This window comes from Dioscorea cayenensis, chromosome 1 (genome assembly GCF_009730915.1).
Source record: "Dioscorea cayenensis subsp. rotundata cultivar TDr96_F1 chromosome 1, TDr96_F1_v2_PseudoChromosome.rev07_lg8_w22 25.fasta, whole genome shotgun sequence".
Taxonomy (NCBI): Eukaryota; Viridiplantae; Streptophyta; class Magnoliopsida; order Dioscoreales; family Dioscoreaceae; genus Dioscorea; species Dioscorea cayenensis.
The window spans coordinates 30,446,483-30,470,529 of NC_052471.1; the positions used below are offsets into that span (position 1 = coordinate 30,446,483).

Below are 24,047 nucleotides of genomic sequence, written 5' to 3' on the forward strand. Positions count from 1 at the left end.
CTATTTGTTTTCTAATAATATGAATTTAAATAATGGTTTTATGGGACAACCACTAGATAATCTACTGGAAGTCACCTTAAATGGTGGATGAGTAGTGCAAAGTTGAATCTCTTGTGCTACAATACTATATAATACTATGTTAATATATACTATATACATACTGTGAAAATGTTGTATTGATAGCGTTCATCGATTTTTCATAGGGTCTCCTGTTGGGAGAAGCCGTATTCTCCACCATTCAAGGAATGCAATTCATGGAGGATTTACCATTGTGGAATTATAGTCCATGATATATATATATATATATATATCATCTTGGAGGCATATGGTAGGCCCTAATTGTCCCACGTGTTACCCAACCCCACATGGTAAATTTTTAGATGATCGTTAAGCCAATGTAACTGGTGCACCAGTACCGTACCTACTCCTTTATGAGGCGGCGCTTGTCATCATTCTTTAAAAAAAACAAATAATCTCACATCTATTAATTTAAAAAATATAAATTTAAATATATATATATATATATATAGATTGAATCAGACCAATGATTTGTTGCATATAGCATTCTTGTAAGTGTAATTCAGTATTTCTCACTAACATAATTTTGTCAGGCTTTTGACACTGGCATTCGTATGAGCGGCACTCTCCCTGTAGGGAGGATTAGTAGCTTTGCTGGCACCAAAGCCGAGGATCGATAGTTGGTTCATGTTTCATGCAATATGAGGGGCAACCGAGATGTCTATAACTGAGTAGACACAAGGATAATGTTAATAAACATACAATACACACAAGATATATACCACACTGAAGAAGATTGGGTTTGTGCTAAAAGCAGTGTAATACAACAAAAAAGATAACATATTTAGTATACATTCATGAAATGGATGCAAATGATGAAATGAAGTTAAATGCTTTTTGCTTATTAATCATGGTAACTGGAAAGATGATTTCTTCATTATTTCCGGAGTCAGTGGCGAGACATGTTATGGGTTTTCACAAAAAGAACATTTTTGTTAATTATAACTGAGGGAGGTTTCAGTCATGAAAACCATAATCATGGGACTAAACATAGGACATATTATCTGCTTCAGCAAAGCTTTAATGATGGTGTAGACGTGAGTGGAGGTTTGTTTGGTTTAGATAAATAATCTTAGCGCGTATGCACATATTGACCTTTTTTTTTGTTTCAATTAATAACATAAGTTCATTAAATGCAAAAGTACAAAGTAGAGTGCATCAAATTCCCGAATTATATATGATGACATTATTTTCCCATGATATTTGGTCAACGCAACACAGTCAGTTCATACAATCTTATTACAAAGGACGATTACTACATTTATGGGTTTTAGAATGCGATGTAGATAGGACTTGTTGTAAAAAAAAGAGAATAATACTGTACTTAGCCATCTATTAGTCCTAATCTCTAAGCTATCTTGTAGCTTACATTCCCTATGTACTCCTTGATTACCGCCACATTTTTAGGATCTGAATAGTTCATGGTTCAGCAATATAAACAACACAACCAGCACCATATTCTGTGTGCAGGATTGTAACAATCTTTCTTCTCTGATTGAATTCTTTAATGGTATCAGAGCCTTTTTCTTCTTCCAAATGTCTACCACTAGTTCTACCTCATCTAAAACCATCAGCACCATGATTTCAACCACAACCGGTTTACTCCCAATGCAACCCTTCGGCCACTTAATAAATATCAAGCTTGGCCATGAGAATTATCTTCTCTGGAAGGTACAGATGATGCCTTACCTCCGGAGCCAACAGCTTCTAGGTTTTGTTGACGGCTCCATCAGCGCCCCTGAAAAAATCATCACCATGTCCACAGAGAGTGGCGCAGCTCAGGTTCCCAACCCAGTGATCGAGACATGGGCTGCGGCGAGGATCAAAGCCATCCCTCGGTGCCATTCTCTCATCCCTGACTCCAGAAGTGCTCTCTCAAGTGCTACTCTTAAACACATCTCATGAGGTGTGGATCGCCTTGGAATGTAGATTTGCATCACAGTCAAAAGCGCGGATCATGAATGTTCATCGCCAACTCGTCACGGTCCAGAAAAAGGGCATGTCAATGGCAGACTACTTTGGAAAGGTCAAGGCCATGGCTGATTTACTGAGTACCTGCAGTGTTGCCCTATCTGAGGAAGAGATTGTTGCATATATGCTCACTGGCTTGGATGCAGATTACGACCCAATTGTGACATCGCTCACCACTAAATCTGAACCAGTAAGCCTTAATATGCTCACCTCCTCTCCTTTGAGATGCGCCAGGAGCAGAATCAAGCTGTGATGCAAGTGAACTCCACTACCCGGAACTACCGTGGCGGAGGTCGTGGTCGTAGCTATCGCGGACGCGGCTTCCATGGCCAGAACCGCAATAATCACGAGCGTCAAGGACAAGGATCGAACAACTACACTTCAAACAAGCCAAAGTGCCAAGTGTGTGGCAAGGTGGGGCATGTTGCTCTAAAATGTTACCACCGATTCGATCACTCCTACCAGGCAGAGGAAACCAAGGTTGTGGCTGCTGCTCGTACCTCGCCGGGGTATATGGTGGACACTGGGTGGTACACGAACACGAGCACGACCGACCATATCCTTTGGTGAGATCGAGCGCCTTCTTGTCCCGAGTATGGGGGGCAAGGATCAGGTGCAAGCTGCAAATGGTTCAGGTATGCGCATTTTTCATATTGGTCATTCACAGATTCATACTCCTTGCCAAACTCTCCACTTGAAAAATGTTCTTCATGTTCCAAAAGCTTCTAAGAATCTTTTGTCAGTACATCGATTTGTTGTTGATAATGATGTTATGTTTGAGTTTTACCCCAATCACTTTGTTGTTAAGGATCTGGCCACGAGGAAGGTACTTCTTCAAGGTCGCAGTAAAGGTGGCTTGTATCCTTTTCCGTCCAATGTCGCTACCACAACCAAGAGTGCCTTCTCAAGCATAAGAACCTCTCACAAGCAGTGGCATTGCCGGCTGGGCCACCCCTCCTTTGCAGTTGTCCAACAAGTAGTCCAGCACAATAATCTTCCTTGTCCTAGTAATAATAGAGATACTTTTATTTGTGATGCCTGTCAATGTGCAAAGAGCCATCAGTTACCTTTTCCTCTATCAACTAATATATCTTCTTCACCTCTTGAGCTTGTATTCTCCGATGTATGGGGTCCAGCCCTCACTTCTGTTGGGGGACATAAGTATTATGTGAGCTTCATTGATAACTTTAGTAAATTTGTTTGGCTCTATCCTCTGAAACAAAAGTCTGATGTTACTAGTGTGTTTATTCAGTACCAAAAACATATTGAGAGGTTACTTTACAAAAAGATCCTTTGCATTCAATCTGATTGGGGAGGAGAGTATCAAAAACTACACTCTTTTCTTACTCAAACCGGAATTGCACATCGTATCTCTTGTCCTTACACTCATTAACAAAATGGTTCTGCTGAGAGGAAGCACCGACATGTAGTCGAGGTAGGTTTATCTCTTCTTGCTGCAGCTTCTATGCCCTTGAAGTTTTGGGACGAAGCATTTCAAACAGCAGCCTACCTCATAAACAGACTTCCTAGCAAAGTGATAAACTCTAGCATTCCTCTAGAACGTCTCCTAGGTGCTAAACCCAATTACACTCTGCTGAAAACTTTTGGTTGTGCATGCTGGCCCAACCTCAGGCCGTACAATTCACATAAGCTTCAATTTCGATCAAAGCGCTATGTGTTTTTAGGTTATAGCAGCATGCATAAGGGATACAAATGCCTAGACCCTTCCAATGGCAGAGTTTATGTGTCTAGGGATGTTACCTTTGATGAACAAGTTTTCCCTTTCTCTGAAAATCCTTCTTCCTCTAGCATATACTATACATCCGATCAAATTCTTCTACCCAACCTGCTTTCAACCAGCTCAGTAATTCTAATAATTCTATGCCCATGAATGATCAATTGGCTAATGTGCATACTTGTGCTTCATCTGACACTACCTTGCAGCAGCAACCTGAATCTATTTTGCAGGCAACAGAGTTTGGAGACACTATATCTCATCATGTTGTTGCTGATACTAACGCTACAGCTACTGCTCCTGCAATGGCAGATCCTGATGCTATCACCATAAACACTAATGGTAATGTGTCTACTTCAGATCAAAGTGTATCGCGACATCCAATGAGGACTCGACTCCGGGATGGCATACGACAAATCAAGGAGTATAAAGATGGTACTGTGAGGTATGCAGGTACAACAATTGTTGAACCAATCAATCATATTGATGCTTTAGAAGATGTAAATTGGAGACAAGCTATGGAAACCGAGTATGCAGCTCTTATGAGAAACAAAACCTGGCATTTTGTTCAACCACAGAAGGGAATAAACTTGATCGATTGCAAGTGGGTATTCAAGCTTAAAAGAAGAGCTGACGGGTCTGTTGATCGGTACAAAGCCCGTTTGGTGGCAAAGGGATTCAAGCAATGATACGGCATTGATTATGAAGATACGTTCAGCCCGGTGGTCAAATCAACAACCATTAGGCTTATTCTGTCTCTAGCAGTTTCAAAGGGGTGGAATTTGCGGCAATTGGACGTGCAGAATGCGTTCCTTCACGGCATTCTTGAAGAGGAAGTCTTTATGAAGCAACCACCCGGGTTTGAGGATCCTCAACAACCGCAACTAGTATGTAAGCTCGACAAGGCTCGTAGATGGGTTAAAAAGCAGGCCCCCTAGAGCTCGGCACTCTCGCCTCAGCTCCAAACTCTGTGAGTTGGGATTCACTCCTTCTCGAGCTGACACCTTTCTATTCATTTACAACCATGAAGATGTGACAGTGTACATGCTTGTTTATGTAGATGACATAATTGTCACAGGATCCTCTAATCAAGTAGTGAACCAACTACTTCAGAAGCTACATGCTGAATTTGCTATGAAAGATTTGGGTGAGCTTCATTACTTCTTGGGCATTGAGGTGAAGAAAACATCTACATGCATTGTTCTTACTCAATCCAAGTACACTTCTGATTTATTAAAGAAGATGAATATGGATAAATGCAAACCTGTTACTACACCAATGACTACTACAGAGAAGCTATCTCGAACAGAAGGAGAACCTCTATCTTCTGAAGATGCAACCAAGTATCGAAGTATAGTAGGAGCCTTGCAATACCTTACCCTGACTAGGCCTGACATCTCCTTCTCTGTAAACAGAGTGTGTCAATTTCTGCATTCACCCACAACTCAACATCTAACAGCAGTAAAAAGGATTCTGAGATATCTCAAATACACAGCTGAGTATGGTCTATCAATGAACAAGTCTGACTCTGAATTAGTGAGTGTCTTCTCCGATGCTGATTAGGCTGGCTGCCCAGATGACAGAAGATCAACAAGTGGGTTTGCAGTATTCTTTGGGACAAATCTCATATCGTGGAGCTCCAGAAAACAGGCTACGGTCTCAAGGTCAAGCACTGAGGCCGAATATAAAGCGCTGGCTAATGCCACAGCTGAAGTCATTTGGGTTCAGTCCTTACTTGGTGAACTTGGAGTGTTCCAATCTAGAGCGCCGTGCTCGTGGTGTGACAACCTAGGCGCTATTTACTTGTCTGCGAATCCTGTTTTTCATGCAAGGTCCAAACATATTGAGGTAGATTTCCACTTTGTTCGTGAAAGAGTTGCTCTCAAAGCATTGGAGATCAGGTTCATTCCAAGTCAAGTTCAAGTAGCTGATGTGTTTACAAAACCAGTAACAGCAAGACAACTAAGAATAGCTCAGGGCAATCTCAATCTGATGAGTTGAGATTGAGGGGGAATGTAAAAAAAAGGGAATAATACTGTACTTAGCCATCTATTAGTCCTAATCTCTAAGCTATCTTGTAGCTTACATTCCCTATGTACTCCTTGATTACCGCCACATTTTTAGGATCTGAATAGTTCATGGTTCAGTAATATAAACAACACAACCAGCACCATATTCTGTGTGCAGGATTGTAACAATCTTTCTTCTCTGATTGAATTCTTTCAATGACATTGTGCTTGCTGGACACCCATGACAACTCTCCTTGTCCAATAACTCCAGAGCCTGGGTGAGAACCATTCATAGTGAATGTGATATCATAGGTAATTTGTTGATCTAATCGGCTGAAGCTAAACTGGTACTGAGAGAGGTACATTTTCACAAATGGTGGCTCTATGAATGTGGCATTATAGATTTCACTAGCGTCCCCCACGTTCGTCACTGTTCGACTAATAGTGGTGCTTGCTGGGCTCGATGCCATTAGTATGCCAATTGAGGGATAATTGAGTTGCTCACCAGAGATGGATCTAGTGCACTGTTTGTTGTTTTTGGTGAACCTTTGCACCTCTGTATTGTTATTAGAAAACATTCCACAAAGATTGGCAACATAATCATCTAGTTCAATGTTGTAGACAAGACCTGGATCCATGGCATTCGTCGCATTGACTTGCCTAGCTCCCCGTTGGAGAATGTTGGCACTATCATTAAAAGTTGCTTCATCAAAGATTGGTCTTCCATCTAAATCAAATGTGTTGATTGTAGTGACGAGTGCTGACTGGATCTCTAGTATTGACCATTGACGCTTGTTTTCGTACTTTAACTTGCTCATAATAAGAGCCACAATTCCAGAGACATGAGGTGAAGCCATGGATGTGCCACTCGCAAAGTTGAATGTCTTTGTTTTTAGATGGGATGGAAAGAGCCCAACTTCCACTGGCCATGTAGATAGAATATTCACTCCGGGTGCGGTGACGTCTGGCTTCATAATGTTTCCGTTATACTTGGCAGGGCTTCTCGACGAGAAGGAGGCCAATGTTGGAGATGGGTGAATATCAAATATAGTGCCACCGAAAGTGATCTTTGCTGTTGGTGTGGAGTTTGACATAATATAATCTTTAAGTTGAATGGTATCTTTGTAGCTCACATATGCTACAGAAAGATGGTGAGCATCTGAAGATGTTGTGTTCCCATACTTGTCAAAATTCATAATGATCATGCCAGCACCTCCAGCATTCCTGACGACATCACCTTTTTTAATGTTCTCTATATCTCCAGTCTCACACATCACAATCTTATCTCAAACATTGATGCCCTTTAAATTCGAGCATATCAGTTGCCTATATCATCCGTTGCTACCTGGATAAACAATGGGATAAAATTTGTTAGCAACCATATTGGGTTGGTAGGCACTTTCTCCATGGAATTGTGTCCCATTGCCGAGTGTCACAGTTGCTCTTATTCTTCGATCTGTAGTTGTTGCATCGACAACCATATCCCACGGTGCAGCATGACTCAATGTCTCTGGGTCTGGGCTATAGTTACCAGCAACTGTGCAGGGGAAGATCCCCTTCTGCATTGCTGAGAATGTGCCAACAGCAACATCATCCCCAAGAAATGATGTAGGCAAGTAAGGAGGTCATAACCCGAAGGACATTTGAAGGATGTGCACCCCATCTTGAATTGCTTTATCTATATCTGCTAAAACACCAGTTGTTTCGCAACCTATACTTATAAAACACACCTTGTACACTGATATAAATGCTTTCGGCACCGTTCCTGCTGCTCTTCCAAGAGCTTGGTCGAGGACCTCCGCATTATCCACAAAGTTGCCTGCTGCAATGCCGGCCACATGTGTGCCGTAACCTTGATCTATGTCACTTGGCGGAGTGGTGCTATTAGCTATATTAAAAGATTGTGCCACAATGACTTTACCATTACAAGGTGTTCGGAGATAACAACTTGCGTTCCATCCTGCTGGGCGGGGAGGCATTCCTGTGTCATCAAAAGAAGGATGGGGCATGTGAATGCCTGTATCCAACACTCCGATGATGATCCCCTCGCCGTAAAATGAGTTGCTTGTGGACCAAACTCCAAATAAAGTGCTCAGGTTTAGGAAGTCATGAGTATAGGTCGTTTGGAGGTGAAGTGTCCTGCTCGGATTTGCATGAAGAAATCCATCCATCTTCTCCATATCTCTCACTTCTTCAGGTGTTAATCTTGCTGCAAACCCGCTGATTGCTTCTTTATAAGAGAAAAGCATCCGTGGCTCGCCTGTATCGAGAGTAGTGTTGGGCAAAAAGGACTTATGGCAGTTCTCTAAATCCTCGGCGTCTAAGAAATTTGAGCCCTCTGGCTTCAGTACGTGAACAATGTAGGTTTGGATTTCGCTAATATTTTCACCATGATCACTGACTATAGGCAATACACCGTGAACCAAGAGAAAAATGTTAAATGAAAGAAAAAATACAATAACCAAGAAAGAAGCAAAGCCACCCTTGAACTCTCCCATTTGAGTGGTGTTTTGAAAGAATTAATGGAAGAGATCAAATAGCCAATGTGTGGATGTGGTTCATGGTCTCTGTGACATTCCAATTTATAGACTATATATCTATGACTCAAGATTGCACATCATTGAAGGAATTTGGGAATTTTCATTCATATCATACCCTATGCATCTCATCAAAATTGTGATAATTTATTTTGCTAGTGAGATAGGGTACCACTTTGAATTCAGACACCAAATATAATTTCCTTGGATGAAGGATATATAGCACTGATAATTTTGAACTTCAGAACAAGCTTGGACCTTGGATGCCATGAAACAAATACTATGTTACTATTATTCAGAAATGCATGCTGCATGGTGTGCTTTCTCTTTGTATGGTGTCCTTTTGACAAAGCAATCGATATTAAGAAGTGTTTTTAAAATAAATTAATCCTACAGAAGGAAGATCGAGAAGTTTAAGGATGATCTCTAAACAATGCTTGTGCACTGATTATATTCGCTTATATTGATGATAGAATCCAATGAGCATCTAGTTTTGGAAGTACTATCCTTGTTTTGAGGCTTTTGAACCTTTCATTAGCTTTACAGCGGCAATAGAGTTGCTATCATTCTTCCAAGAAGTTTTCTTTTCCTTTTTTCCCCATTAAAACCATAATAGACATCCCCGAATACAATACTTCAGGATGAATTTTTTACGAGGTCACAAGTGATTTTTTTAACAAGACTAAATTAGGGGGGAAAAAATCTACGGTTCCACAAGTGATGACTATTAGGGCTTATTAAAAAAGAGACAACAAAAGTATGGATTATATAGTGTTTTTGAGGAGATGATTCATTAAAGGAGAGTTTAGTGATCTACTTAAAAATTTACCCTAAAAGAAACTAAAGCTCCCCAACAGGGGTCATGGCTTTTTAGAGGTCTTTGTGATTCAGCTTCTATTTGAAAACTTTTTTGTTTGATAAAATCTGTCAATCCTTCTTGCACTTCTCTTTTATTTGATCCCTGATGCTGTGAGATTCCTATTGCCTTCAAGCCTACTTATTTTAATATGAACATTGATCTTGGCTCGCTTAACGTTGCTGATTTAATTTTGGGTGATAACTGGAATTCTCATGGGCTAGCCTCTTTGTTTGGTAATAATTTTTCTGAGTTCTTTACTGGTCTTGGTCATATATATTGATTTCAATGAGAGAAATCATTGGTTTTGGTACCCTAAGTCTCATAACATCAGGATCTCCTCCTCCATTTATCATTTGTTTCTTTTACTCGTAATATGGGAGATTCTGAACCTTGGATAAATGGAGGATTATCTGGAAACTGAGGGTGACCCTGTGTTAAGCATTTCATTTGGTTAGTCATGAAGGGGAGACTTTCCACCAATGATTATCTTCATTCTATCAACCTTGGCCCGAGAAATTTATGTATCCATTGTGGATTGAATTATGAAACTGACGAACATTTATTTCTCGCCATTGTACCAAAGTTCAGAGTCTTTGGAATCTTATCTCTTCCATGTCTGCCAATCACATTAGCTTCCCAGATGGTTTTACCACTGGGGACTGGCTCACCAATCCTCAGTATTCTATGAAGATGAAAACTATTATTACTGTAACTGCATTGTGATGCGATTTTTCAAAACGTCAGCCCAAATTATTTTGTCATTGCTTATAGGGCTTTCAATCATACAAGAGAGTTTTCTTGTGCTAACAGAAATCTTCTTGGCAGCAAACTGATTCTGAAAAATTTCTCAAGTAATGATGGGTTAAATATTTTTTCTTCTGCAACTTGGAATGGCAGCAACCAGGTGAGTAGTAGTGGTTTCTTCATTTTACATGCTACTCATTCTATCCATCTTGCAGGTTGTAGTTATTCTCACTACAAGAAAAAATGATATTTGCGACACATATATTTGCGACATATAAATGTGTCGTAGATTTGCGACACAAATTGCAACTATTTGTGACAAAAAAAATAAAAATATTGCAGATTTAATCAAATTGCGTCGCAAAAAAATGACCATCCAAGAATGTCGCCAATTTTGTCGCAAAATTTTTTACACCTACCATGTAATGATTTGCGACACATATTGCGATACATTATTTGCAACAATTTATTGGCGTCACAAACTTTGTCGCAAATGTTTGCACTTAACATGCAATTGATTTGCGACACAAATTGCGACATATTATTTGCAACGATTTATTGGCGTCGCAAACTGTGTCGCAAAATTTGAATCCGTTCGGTTGAACTTATTATCAATTTTTATATCATTAATTATTTTTTATTATTAATTATTTTTTCCAATGTGATCTTGAGTGCCATGTTCCTTTTAAAAAAGGTTAAAAAGAAAGTGTTATGCATGAATTATAACCAAGTCCAGAAATACTTGAAAATAAAAAAAAAAATCACCACACATTTGCATATGCATCCTTTTCAAATTTCAATTATGTAATTTATTTTATTTGTATTTTATTGTATTTTTCGGTTGAGACTCTATATAAAATTTAATTTTAAAAAAATTAAAAAGGTTATATTGGATAGATATCGTATCATAAATTCCATTTTAATAAGGGTATTTCTCAAAGCTCTATTAAAAAAAATAATAATAATAATTTAAATTTTTTTTATCAAAATAAGGGATCCATTACTTGGCACATAAGCAAATAGAAATTTATTTTTTAAAAATTATAAAAACTATATTTTGTTATAATTAGGTTCATGTAAAAAAATTATTAAAAAAATAAAAAATCTTTTGAATTATTATTTTGTAAAATCTCAATCAAAAATAATATTGAAAAAAAATGTTGTTAAATAAATGATATCAAACCAAAAAATTTATAGCCTAATGGTACTTAACCTTATTGTGGAAAACGATGATGAGTTCAAGACTCATTTGAAAAAATAATAATAAAGATCATAGATTGTGGGTGCACCAGATAATGAATTCCCAGCTCATGTTCATACTCTTGATATATATATAGTGTTTATTATTTTTATAAAAAAAATTGTCAAAATCTTATTTTGTATTTTTTAAAATTATTTTATTTTATTTTTTTATCGATCAACTATTCTTGATACGAACACGGCGACAAGGTAATTTTTAAAAATTAAGGACACGGGTACAGAGAGACACAACAATATATATATATATATATATATTTAATGTAAAATATTCATTATAAATATAAATAATTATATTTATTGTTTAAATATAAATAACTTTTATAGTAACTTCCTTATAATTATGCTATAGAAAAAGTCTTTAACAATAGTAAGTAATTAAGTACACTTATATAAAAAAAAACACTTCATATTCAACATAAAAATAAATAATAATAAAATATAATATAAAATATATTTATAATACTATTAAATTTGCTATTTAAATTTGATATTTTACTTTATAATATCTTATAATAAATATTTATTTATAAAGAGTAAATTGCAAAAGAGTCTGAACAAAATTTTTTAAAAAAATAATAATAAATCAACGGTCAGGATTGATGTTTATGGAGAAACCCTAGATCTTAAAAGGCTTGGAACCTTGTCAGCCACCGCGCCTCTCCTCTCCGACCCTTGTCATCTCCGCGCGCAGAGCCTATCCTCCACCTCTCCAGCCCTCCTAACCTCCGCTCGCAGAGCTTCTCCTCCACCTCTCCGACCCTCGTCACCTCCAGCGCGTCTCTCCTCCACCTCTCCAGCCCTTGTCACCTCCGCGCACAGTGTTGCAATCCTAAGTATTAGTAGTAGTTGAATAAAGATAAGAAGATGCTGAAGAATAGCTGAAGGTTTGAAGATGAATTTTTGAGAGGAGAACCTTGTTGAGTATCCGAAAGAATATTGAAAAATAGGGGAAATTACATAAGTTAACCCCGTGTAGTGGTTCCGTACACACATGGCACAGGGATATGTTGGTATATTCAATATGAGTGAAGAGTTATCAAAAAGAGTGAAAAGACATTAACTACCCCGAACTGTTATTGTTGTTTAACTGTGAGGTCAGGGGCATTGTTGTCTTTCGGCCGGATTCAATGATGAAAGTATAAGAACTGCTGAAGTGAAAGAGAATGGTATCCAGATTGAAGAATCCCTTCTTCTCCTTGTCTTCTTCCTACCTTTCCCTTGTTCTTTGAACTCAATCTGAAGATCTCCGGGTGAACAACCTCTGGTCTTTAAGTATTTGTACTTAATTTTTAGTATTGTTGTTGTTCTTGTTTTCCTATGGATTGTGTGTGCTTATGAATGTTCATGTTCCCATCTTGAGAGATCTTCAGGTTTACCTCTGAGCTACTCTTGACTGTACTCTCTTTTGATAGATCTGCAGGCTTTGCCTCTGGTCTTCTCTTGATTGTACTCTTTGTGAGAATATTAAGGAAATCCTTTTTGGTGGTGCTTGATCTTTGCTATTTTATTTCTAAATTTAGTGGAGGAACAACTGTTACAATTTTTAGGATTACATCACGCAGCGCCTCTTCTCCACCTCTCCAACCCTCATCACCTCCATGCATAGAGCCTCATAAAGCCCCTCCCTCGAACCCTGCAGCTGCTGCCTCTGTCATCATGCGCAGCACCCCTTTTCTCTTCACCACTCCACCTCTCATCACCTCAATTTCATCCTCTTACAAGCCTCATGCCGGCGAAGATCTCTACCCGAACCTCTGCAACCTAAGGTTAGACAAAGCTTCGCCACCAAAAATCTAGTTCGGCCGTGTCCAGGGATGTCGAGAGGTGTCCAATCGTATGAGAGGGTGTCGGATACAGTGTCCCACCGTGTTGATGGCGTATCCGTGTTGGACACCGGCACGACACCGGTACTTCGGCGGTTTTGTCGTGTCCGTGCTTCACAGGTTATTTAATGAAATTTTCACTAGAAATTAGATTTGATTCTTAGCTTTCTAATGGCGGTGATCTCATGTAATTTGATCTAGTAGTCTGGGAGAATTTTGATGTTTAATTTGCATTGGTTGGGACTGTGGTTGCAAGTGAGCTTCATGGAGTTTTGGAGTTCTAACTCAAAGTTTAAGTAATATCTTTGAGTTTTTATGATTTGAAGTTGTAGAAGACAAGTAGAGGAATCAAAAGAACTTTGAATCATGAAAATTTGTGAAGAAATGGATGGGTAAAACTTCATTTGAATGACATGGAAGTGACACAGATGAACCTCTCTTGAAGAACAGTGTACTCAAATATTTGGTGGCAAAGAAATTAAACTCTTTTGTTTATTTCTTTTATAAATCTAAATTTCATTTGCATAATGAACTACTTGAGTTGTAGATTGGTAGTTTTATGGCAAATAGCATTTTTTCTTGTAGTTTATTACACATAACTCTAGTTCAAAAACACTGCATTACATTAAGTGAATACTTGTTTGACAATCAAAATTCTTGAATTCTCGCATTACGAGGATTGAGCAAGGATCGGCATTCAATTCACATTCGTAGTGGTGGACTCTTTTCATAGACAAAGACCACGCAGCGGGCAACCGAGTGTACAACTTCGCTATATTGTCAACCTTTAGTTTCTCGGGGTACTCATCGCACGGGTGGGCAACTCATGTACCACTTTGCCGATTCTCAACCCGAGAAACAACCTTCAATTTGTCGGTACTACTCGCCACTTTTTTTCGGGGCTTTGCCATCTCTACCGTCTTTTCCCTGGGCTTCTTCACTTCATTGATATTGACTAACACTGCACGTCCGACTTTTTTCCCTAATTTGCTCGTCAACCTTATCGAATCAACACAATCTCCAGTCACCACCAATTGATTGTTGTCCTTCCCTTCGACACTAACAGATTTGACACCTAGGAATTTTTTTCACCAAATTTGCATGTAAACAAAATGAATGAACTTATGATCAGAAACAAGAACATGAATCAATGCCTTCGATGGGTCGCAACTATTTTTCATTGCTTTGATTTTGCATTTCTCACAATTCATATGCACCTTGATCACTATCTTTTGCTGCAATTCAATTCATGTTTATCAATTCTAAACAAAGATAAATAAAAAAACTTGATTAATTAAAAACATATATATCTATATATATGTATATATTATTATACCTTCATGTTTGATGCTTGAGATGGATGAAAGTAAGATCAAAGTTGTGAAGAAAGGTGGTTTATATATGAATGGGGTGAAGGTTGTTGCTCCAAGCTATCTAATTTAAACCAGTCTAAATACTTAATAACCATGTATGTGGAAATGCATGGCTATGATTAGTGAGTCAACGTGGCATGATAGAAAGAAAGGAAATATTCACCAGGCCCTGTTTCTTTTAAAATCTAAGTGGAAATATCCATGCTAGCAGTCTAAGTGATTCCCACCTATGTATTTCTTAGCAGCCTTTCAAATGGAAATCTAGGAAGTTTATTGTGATTCCCACCTATGTGTTGCAAATATAATCAATTCCGACCACTGTTTATGAATTTATGCAATGTATCTTTGAATATTGTGCCATTATGGAACATTTTGCATTCCCAATTGATTATCTATTAGTGATTCCCCTTTCCAATTGGTTAGTAGAGTTTGGATGAAGCTCATAGCAGCCCTGGGTTGCATGCTGCTGCCGGACCAGGTCTTGCTGAGGAATGTGCTATGCTGGTAAGCTTGATGGGGTTTGAAGGATTTGTTTATTTTATGAACTACAGTTAAATAGCTTTAGATGGTGATTCTGTGCCTTGCTATTTGTTCCCAGGGTGGTTGCAGAACTGGCATGGCGAAAATGACCAATGCATATGATCTTCCATCTAGGTAGGCAATTAATTTTCACTTTCTAAGCATTCCTGTAAAAGAATTAAATTGTGCTGTAGGATAAGCTTAAATTGCTATCCCCTGTACTGATATTACATTTGCAAGAGCTGGAAAACATCTTATTTGACTTGGTAGATTTTCTTGTCTGACAATATATTTTCACCTTTGCAATCTCTATTTTCTCATTTATAAACATTTCTTTATGGATGTTTACGGTAACCTGATATAGCCATCATGCAGAAGGATCATACATACTGTGGGGGTCCCAAATATGCAGTCAAGTATCATCATCGCTCGAAAAATGCTCTCGATCAGTGTTATCGGTCTTGCTCGGAGCTTCTCATCGAGAATGGACTTGGAGGTGGGCAAATTGGATTCCAAGGATACTTGACTTCTTCTGACTTTAGTCCTTGATATTGATCTCACTATGTGGGTATGTTTGTTGCTGATCATACTGTAATTTTTATGGATACGAAAGATTGCGATGGGAGTGCGATATATACAGAATCCAAAAATTATCCCCGTGAACCAGCAGCACATGTAGCAATAAGTGAGTAACTTAGAATTTCTCTTTTATTTTTCTTGAGGGTTTGCTGATCCTAATTTTTAGCATTAATATTGCATTCTATCTCGATTGTATATAATTTGATTCTTGATCTTACTATGCAATTTTGACTACATTTGAGTGTGTCTATCTTGTTTCATACCAACATTTTTTGGCCTAATTTTTGCTTTTATTTTGTAATTGACGTCGGGATCGTCGGAAGATTTTTGGAGAAAGCAGAAAGATAAGATCACTTCTATTGTTTTCTGTACATATACTTCATCTGATACAGAGATCTATAAACGGTATTGTTTTAAAGCCTTAAATTTTTAATTAAAATGCCACATGGGGAGAGATCTGATTAAAGGGAGGGTGCGTTATGTATGCTGTTGATTGTTAGCCATGTTGCTCAAATAACATATGAGTTAAAGGAAGGGAGCATTCTCTATGTTGTGGATTGTTTGTTCCCCACTCAAGTATATAAGACTATACCACCAATGCCATCTGAATCCAAGACTTGAAAGATAAATATATATATATATATATATATATATTCAGCAGACATAGACATGCATGAAAATTTGACGTTCATTTCAAGCATCACATATACAACGTACGTAGTACAATGTAACGTAGAATTAATGCAGTTAATGCATATGTAATGAGCGTGCCATGAGGTACATGGGTAAGAAAACTCCTTGATTTTGTCATGCATTTATTCTAGAAAAAATTCATATATATATATATATATATATATATATATATATGTATATATATATATATGTATATATATATATACATGAATTAGTGCACCTTCTTCCAATTTAAAAATAAATGAATATATAAATAAATAATACATCTTATTAAAACTTCCACAAGTTTATTATAATTATTTATTTCTCTTATGAAAAATAAGTTGATGTTATAAGGCTCTGCATAATTAATTATTAAGCACAAGAAAGAGCATGATAGACCATATATAGCTTCAAGCAACTATAAAAGGGGGAGACCTATATTTTGAGAAATGACTGGAGAAGTAATTAATAGTGATATTCTTGTTGAAAAACTACACTTTATTAATTAATATCTTTGTTTAATTTACTAATTATTATTTGAAAAACCAAATATAGAGACTCATCCATAATATAATTTTCGTTTTTAAGATATTAATTTGATCAAATTAGTCTGGCCTCCATCTTTACCAGATTAATGATCATGATTATTTTATTTGATGCCGCTCTCTATTATAAGACGGAGCTCTCTATTATAAGACGGAAAGAGCGCTTCCTGATGATTTATTTATTCATTTATTTTATATAAGTTGAATGAGGAACTGATTAGCTTTATTGAATTCATGAACCAAGAACGTTATTTTCTTTAATAATCAGTTTGAATGCTAACCTTGTCTTCCTATGGATCAAAAGATTTGTAATTAGTTTATATATATATTACATTGTCCATACTTGCTTGGAACTATACATGAAGTAATTGTACTCAGAGATTGCACTGAAAGTTAAGATGAAGGAAATTAAGTATTAATTAATATCATGCATGTATTATAAGTCCTTCACACATTAATTATTTAATTAGTTAGTCATCTTAATTATAAGAAATGCATCTGCATATATATATATATATATATATATGTATACTAGCTAGCAACATTTAAAGATTAATTGGAAACATACAAGAAACCTTCTAAACAAGCATACATATATAATTCAACTATTCTCCACATCAAAATAAAACAAAAATTTCAACTTAATTCTTTCCTGCACCTACTTCAGTGACAAACTAAGTTTCCTCCTTCACAGTAGTTGTCACTTTTACCACAACTCGAAAGATATGCACATGCATTACAACCTCACTTTGTGAAGCAATCAGTTCAAAAACACATGCATCCCCTTCTTCTAACTTGTTGTCTAAAACAAACAACCGCCATTGTTGTGAAGCAAACCCCCAACTTCCTCCATTCCAAACAAATCTCACATGCCATTCTTTGTTTCTCTTGGGGCATGAAGAAGCAATATTTGCTTTCTAGGTTTGATGTACTGAGATGCAAAATGAGCTGGTACAGTCTGTGCACTCAAAGCGAAGAACAAGGATTGTTAATTTATGCATATAACTTAATAGTCTCTAGATACATACAAATTGTTAAAGAACAACTGATTAAGGACCCTGATCAACAGCGCAAAGAGCAATGGGAGAAGGCTGCTCAAGCAAAATGTGGTTTTAATTGTGCTAAGATGCTAGGGTTTGGGGATCTTGGTGGTCCTCCGCTTTCCGCTGCTGAGGAGTATTCACTTCATTCCCGATATCTCGCCAAAGCGAATTCTCTAAATCTTTCCGAGATTGCGGAAATGAAAATTGTGTAAGCGGCTTGTTTTTGTGTTAACATCATGAATTAATTAAGGTTATTACTGTGATATTTTGGGTTAAACTGATATGTGCCATGCATGCTATCTTCAAACTGTCAATTTTAGTTATCGGGGTGGTGTAGATAGTGAAGGTTGTCCGGTGATGGTTGTTGTTGGAGCTCATTTTCTTCTTCGCTGTATGGATTTGGAGCGCTTCATTCTTTATGTGGTGAAGGTACATGTGATCTAGTCGATTATGTTGTGTTCTTAATTGGACAGTTCCCTGTGTGATAAGGGTTATCTTGTAGTAATCAGTCCACCATGCCGCTATTGAATTACACAGTATATATTTGTTCTCCTTTTGCCATGTAATACATAGTTGATCAGTTTTCCGCATACAATGCAAATGCTCACATGAAGTATAATTATTGTCTGCCATTGTTGCATGGTTCATTGCTTGAATCATGCTATTTCTAGCAATTTTTTAAGCTTGTGTCCTGAGTTCGAGCATTATGGAGCGAGAATAGTGGCATGACACTGTTGACAGTGTTTGAGAGGAAGTCACAAAAGATTCAAAGGAATGTTCATTGTGATGAATGCATAGGAACTAGCATATTATTTGTATTTTTGTTGGGTATCTATATTCTGATGAGGATCTTAGGCGCTTTGTAATGCCATAACTATGTTTATCTTGGAGTGCTTCTCAACTTGTTATTTGCGCCATCACACCTTTATGGCTCTGACAGATCCTAATTCTCATTTGTAGGAATTTGAACCCTTGATTCAGAAGCCTTACACAATTGTCTATCTTCACTCTGCTGCATCTTTGCAAGTGTAAGTATTTCTAGTCAGCTTATGGGAAAAACCAAAATTAGAGTGTCAAGTGGGCTTTCACTCTGTATACATATCTTTTTTTATGTGTGCTATCATGTTCCCACCTTGATTCAAGTTTGTTTGTGTATAGTTGATACTTTATAACTTATATGATGAGTTATGCATAGACAACGGATCTTGGATGGATGAAGTGAGTTAGAACAGAGATACTTGGTCGTAAACACCGACGTAATTTGCATGTATGTATCCAATATTTATCCAAGTCGAATATCGTTCTACAAGTTTATATTTGTGCCTGTACTTCAGTTTTAACCATTCAAATGTTGTTCATAGGCAATATATGTTCTACATCCCACTTTGGGTCTCAAGGCGGCAATATTTACTTTGTAGCTATTGGTAGATGGAGAGGTACTCCTTTTTCTATTATCATCTGAATTTGCCTGAACTTGCGTGAGGACTCTTGTGAATAAAAAACTTTCCCACATGTTTTTATCTTCATTAGGTGTGGCGGAAGGTCTTATACGTTGATCATTTATTGCAGCTCTTTAGATATGTACCACGTGAGCAGTTGACGATCCCAAATTTTGTCTTTCAGTAAGTATAAGCTATTATGTTTCGTGTTCTTCTGTGAGAATTCATTTGTTTATCGTAACATATAAATAATGATTAACTTTATATTATGTAGTAGAAATTTGTCAAAGCTTGCCAAGATGTATTGGTAAGAGAAGGGCAGGGGTACAAATTGATAATGATAAACTATGGTGGGACATATTCGGGGTTGCAAAAAAATCGATGTTATGGCATGAGAAACCTTGTTGAGGAGATGGTTTCTGATTATTCTCATTCGCAATTGAAGCAGTCTTTTTTGAGAATTCAACAATCTATTATTACATTAGATACTTCGATTATTACATTTTGTATTTGTTTGTTGTATTAGATGTTTGAAGTATTATATTTTATAATGCATTGTTATTCTAGATATTTATCGATCGGAATGTTTATTTTGAAAAATATTATAAAAGTTATTGTTTAGGATTGTAAATTAGGTTTTAAAACAGGTTTGTGAAAATAATTAAAAAATTATTATAAATAATCATGGTTATGAATAATTAATTTGCGACATAATTTGCGACAATAAAATTGTGTCGCAAAATATCTCACCGAGATGCGACACAATTTGCAATAATCGAAATGTGTCTCAAATTTTGTTGCAAAACATCGTACACATTTGCAACACAATTTGTGACACAAAGTTTTGCGACAAACAAAATGAGACAATTTGTTGCAAAAAGATTTAATATTTGCAACACAATTTGCGACGAGTAAAGTTTTGCGACAATTAAAATAAGTCGCAAAGAATGTTGCAAAAAGTTTCAAATAGTTGCAACATTTATTGCTACACAAATTGTGTCGCAATAAATTGTCGCATATCGTTGCAAATTGAATGACAAATATTGATTTAGAAGATCCATGAATTACGACGAAATTTGCAACGTTTTCATTTTGTGTCACAAATTCCGCGCCACAGTCTACAAACGTGTCGCAAATATTTGCGACATCTGAAATGCGACACGTTTTATTGTGTCGCAGATTTTGATGCAAATTGCGATCTGTGACGCATTTTTAATCTTTTGTGTCGCAAAAATGTGTCGCAAATTGCGTTTTTTGTTGTAGTGTCTACTGCTGAGTCTCGTATGGAGGCAAATGTTCAAGTGCTCAATGTTGCTCTTCAGACTGACTGCTCTAAACCAGAACATTCACATTCAGCATATTTTCATTCTGGATGCAGAGATCAATTTTTTACTTCATTCGATCAATGACCTTACCTGCAATTGGCGCATCACTCCTTGGATCACCAACCTCAGATTCTTAATCAACTTTCTTCAGTTTCCTCAGATTCACACCATTCCACGTGTTTGGATAGTTCCAACTACTAAGCTGGCTTCTATTGCCAACAACTTTCATGCTTTAACTCTTTTTCACACCGGTCGTTAGCTCGTGAGAAGTTCTCTTGTGTATGGTTTTAATTTTTAGGATCTGTTTGTTTGTTCCCCTCTTTTATTGTTTTTTATTTTATGATTAGTTTTTTCCTCCTTCTACTGTTTTGTTCTTCTTTTTGTTTCTAAGTTTGTTTAGATGCTTTTGTAGTTTTTTTTTTAGATAAGGAGCCCAGAGGCAGATATTATTAAAAAGAAACAAGAAAAACCTATAACAGAGAAGAAGAAGAAGGAAACAAAGACATCAATTAAAAGAAAAGCCAGCCAATCTAAAACTTTTCATTATCCACCTAGGAAGCTCTCTTCCACGATGAAAGAGAGTGATATCATGCAGGTTGGAAGAGTGAGTGGCTAATTTAAGTGCAGGGGACAACCAGTGACGCGGGATGAAGTGAAGATGAGGACGCCTGGCGGCTGCAAGAAGATGCTTTATTGTTGAGACGATGAGTATAATGCCAAGTGCAAGAGGAATCAGCAGAGTGAATGAGGCTATTGAAATCTGAGCTGGAGTTGAAGATGTGTTGAACAAATAAGTTCCCATTCACAATGGATCTAAGAGCAAGGATTAAGACTTGAAGATCGGCATCCAAGTTGTTGCAAGATGAGAAAGGACAGCATCCTGCAAGAATAATGGAATAGTTAGAGTCTGTTATGAAGAATCCGGCACCAGATACCTGATTAGTGGTGCTCCAGAGAGAGGAAAAGAAAAGGAAGAGACCAGCATCATCAGAGAAATCATTCAACAGGAGCTTCCTTCACATGTTCATGGTATTAGAGTGATAAAGATCTTTAGCAAAAATGAATGCCCTTCGAGTAATCACTGATAGGTTTGGCGGATATGTCAAAACACCATATCACAATGGGCTTTCCAAATATGCCAGGCAACTTCTGCAATAACGGATTTAGTAAAAGCAGGAATGTCATAATTCGTGAGCCAATTACTAGCTGAAAACCACCAGGGAGAGAAATGTGATTGCAAATAAGATGGCCAGCTTTGCTCCAAACACACTGAGCCTTGATATAATTGAAGAATAGGTGTTTAATGCTTTCATAATCAAGGCCACAAAGTGTTACGCCCCGAACCCGGCTCGCCAGACTTGGTGAGCCGACAAACGGCCGCAAACCTACAAGGCCGAGACCCAGTAGGCGTGCAAGGCCTCAAAACCCGATTCTCAAAGTGGTGAGCTATTAAACTCCGGATCTAAAAAAAATTAAGCAATAGATTATGAGCTTGACAGCTCAGTAAGCACCCACTAAAAAATATCGGGATCATAAAAGTTTCAAAATTTAAAAACTCAAAGAAATATAATAAAATACAAGTTTATTAGAATAAAATTCAGAAGTTAAGTTTTTTAATAAAACATAACTGATCAAAAAGTCAAGCATATATGTTCCACAAATAACAATTGCCAAAACAAAATGTCAGAAGTCATATGTTTACCCTCGGTGACCCGAGCCAGAATATCAGAGGTCATAAGTTTACCCTCGGTGACCCGAGTTAGAATTATTAGAAGTCGTTATTCTTCAACGACGGAACAGTGGGAAACTATTGTTTCTATTTTACAGATACATGTCGACACGGTCAATGTTTCACCCCCAATGATAGGGTTATTGCAAAGTTATTTGGGTACTACAAGTTGTTATGTCAAAATAAGTAATGTCCAAACACTTATTGGAACATAATACAGTAATTTTGTGATCCTGTTTTCAGATAAAAATAATTCCAATTCATTTCCAAATCTCAATACTTACAAATGAATTGCAAATTATAAAAAATAAGTAATTCAAAATATAAATCAAAATAATAAGTATTATTCTCAAAATTTTCAGAAATTTAGAAAACTAGAATGATCAAGTATATAGATATAATAGGATTTATATGTGTAATACTTACCTGATTAACGGTCAGATTTTGAATTCTTTCACCAATCGAGTATTTCTCGGGAAGTCCTAATTTGGGAATAACCCATCAGAATTATAAGTAAACAAAATTTTGAAATTCACAAGAATGCACAAACATATTCAAACACTAACAAAACTACCAAGGTCGAGACTAATAACCAATTCCCCTACGAACCTTGAGATTGAAATCATCATAGCTTTGTAAATTCTAACTCAAATAAAAACTTTCAATCTTCTAAGAAAACTAGACATCTACATCTATAACACAAAAAATGCACAAATTCAGGGGACCAAGATTGATAGAATGAAGATACTCATAAGTTGACAGATGACCTTTGAAAACCAACCAAAGAAAATGCTTAACCCGAGGAGCAGTTTTAATAGTCCAAATCTTCTTCCACCTGATCCAAGAATTAGAATCCACCAAATTCCGATTCAAGAAATGATAAACATTGGAAGCGAGATTGGTCTTATGAGTCATGGGGTACCAGACCCAAAGATTGCGAGAATTAAAATCAATGGTACCCAAGCTGCCAAAAATAAAAGAAAGGGCATTGCCAAAAATTTGGCCCAACTTACAAAGGTCCCAATTGTTTCCGGACATAAGATCTGACAAGCTAATTGAATCAAAATCATAATTGATATTAAAGAAAGTAGGTTTAAAAGCCAAAGGGATCTCAAAACACCAAGGATCAGAAAGAACTAATGTATAAGTAGGATTAACAGAGTGCAGTTAGGAGGGATAGAATCCCACCAAAAGTTGATGTTACCATATTTGAAATGCAAGAGATCAACCCAAATAGCATCGCACTAGTTTAAATATTTAACAACATGCTTAGCCATAAGAGAATGCTTAGCAATTGAGAGATTACAAATCGAAAGACCCCCCCTCAGATTTAGAATCAGTGATACTCCTCCAGGCCACAACGTGGATGCCTTTTCCATTGCCACCCTTATGCCAAAAGAAGTTCCTAATAGTACTCTTGTTGATATCAGAAAGAACTGACTCAGGAATAGGATAAACCGAAAGATAATAATTGGGAATAGACAAAAGGGAAGAGTTGATGAAAATGGTCTTAGCTGCCATCGATAATTTAGAATGTTTCCACTTAGAGCAAGTTCTATGGATTTTATCAATCATATTACCAAAGACTAAGACAACGAGTTTTTTAGGCAAAATAAGAACTCCAAGATACGTAAAGGGAAAAGGGGCAGAACTGATATTCAGAATGGAACAAATGCTAGACTTAACTCTTTTATTAAACCAAGAGGGAAAATAAACAGCTGACTTGGAAGCATTCAGGCGTTGACATGAGAAATGGTCGTACACTTCTAAGCAATGCTTAACATTATGGGCAACAAATCTGGAG

At 37.0% G+C, this 24,047-nt stretch overlaps 2 protein-coding genes and 1 pseudogene across 2 annotated transcripts; 1 reads left to right on the forward strand and 2 right to left on the reverse strand.

Moving 5' to 3' along the window:
* Positions 1–5,927: 5,927 nt before the first annotated feature.
* Positions 5,928–7,067, reverse strand: LOC120258894 (subtilisin-like protease). Its single transcript, XM_039266361.1, has one exon. The coding sequence runs from the start codon at positions 7,065–7,067 to the stop codon at positions 5,928–5,930; it is 1,140 nt and encodes a 379-aa protein (XP_039122295.1).
* A 351-nt stretch (positions 7,068–7,418) lies between these two features.
* Positions 7,419–8,291, reverse strand: LOC120258903 (subtilisin-like protease 4). The gene has a single exon (XM_039266372.1). It carries the CDS (start codon positions 8,289–8,291, stop codon positions 7,419–7,421), a length of 873 nt encoding a protein of 290 aa, XP_039122306.1.
* A 6,081-nt stretch (positions 8,292–14,372) lies between these two features.
* LOC120258909 lies at positions 14,373–19,500 on the forward strand (annotated as a pseudogene).
* The last annotated feature ends 4,547 nt before the right edge of the window (positions 19,501–24,047 follow it).

Bases quoted from the DNA above. Each gene is read 5' to 3' on its own strand.
- LOC120258894 (XM_039266361.1), bottom strand. From the start codon at position 7,067: ATGTGTGAGACTGGAGATATAGAGAACATTAAAAAAGGTGATGTCGTC.
- LOC120258903 (XM_039266372.1), bottom strand. From the start codon at position 8,291: ATGGGAGAGTTCAAGGGTGGCTTTGCTTCTTTCTTGGTTATTGTATTT.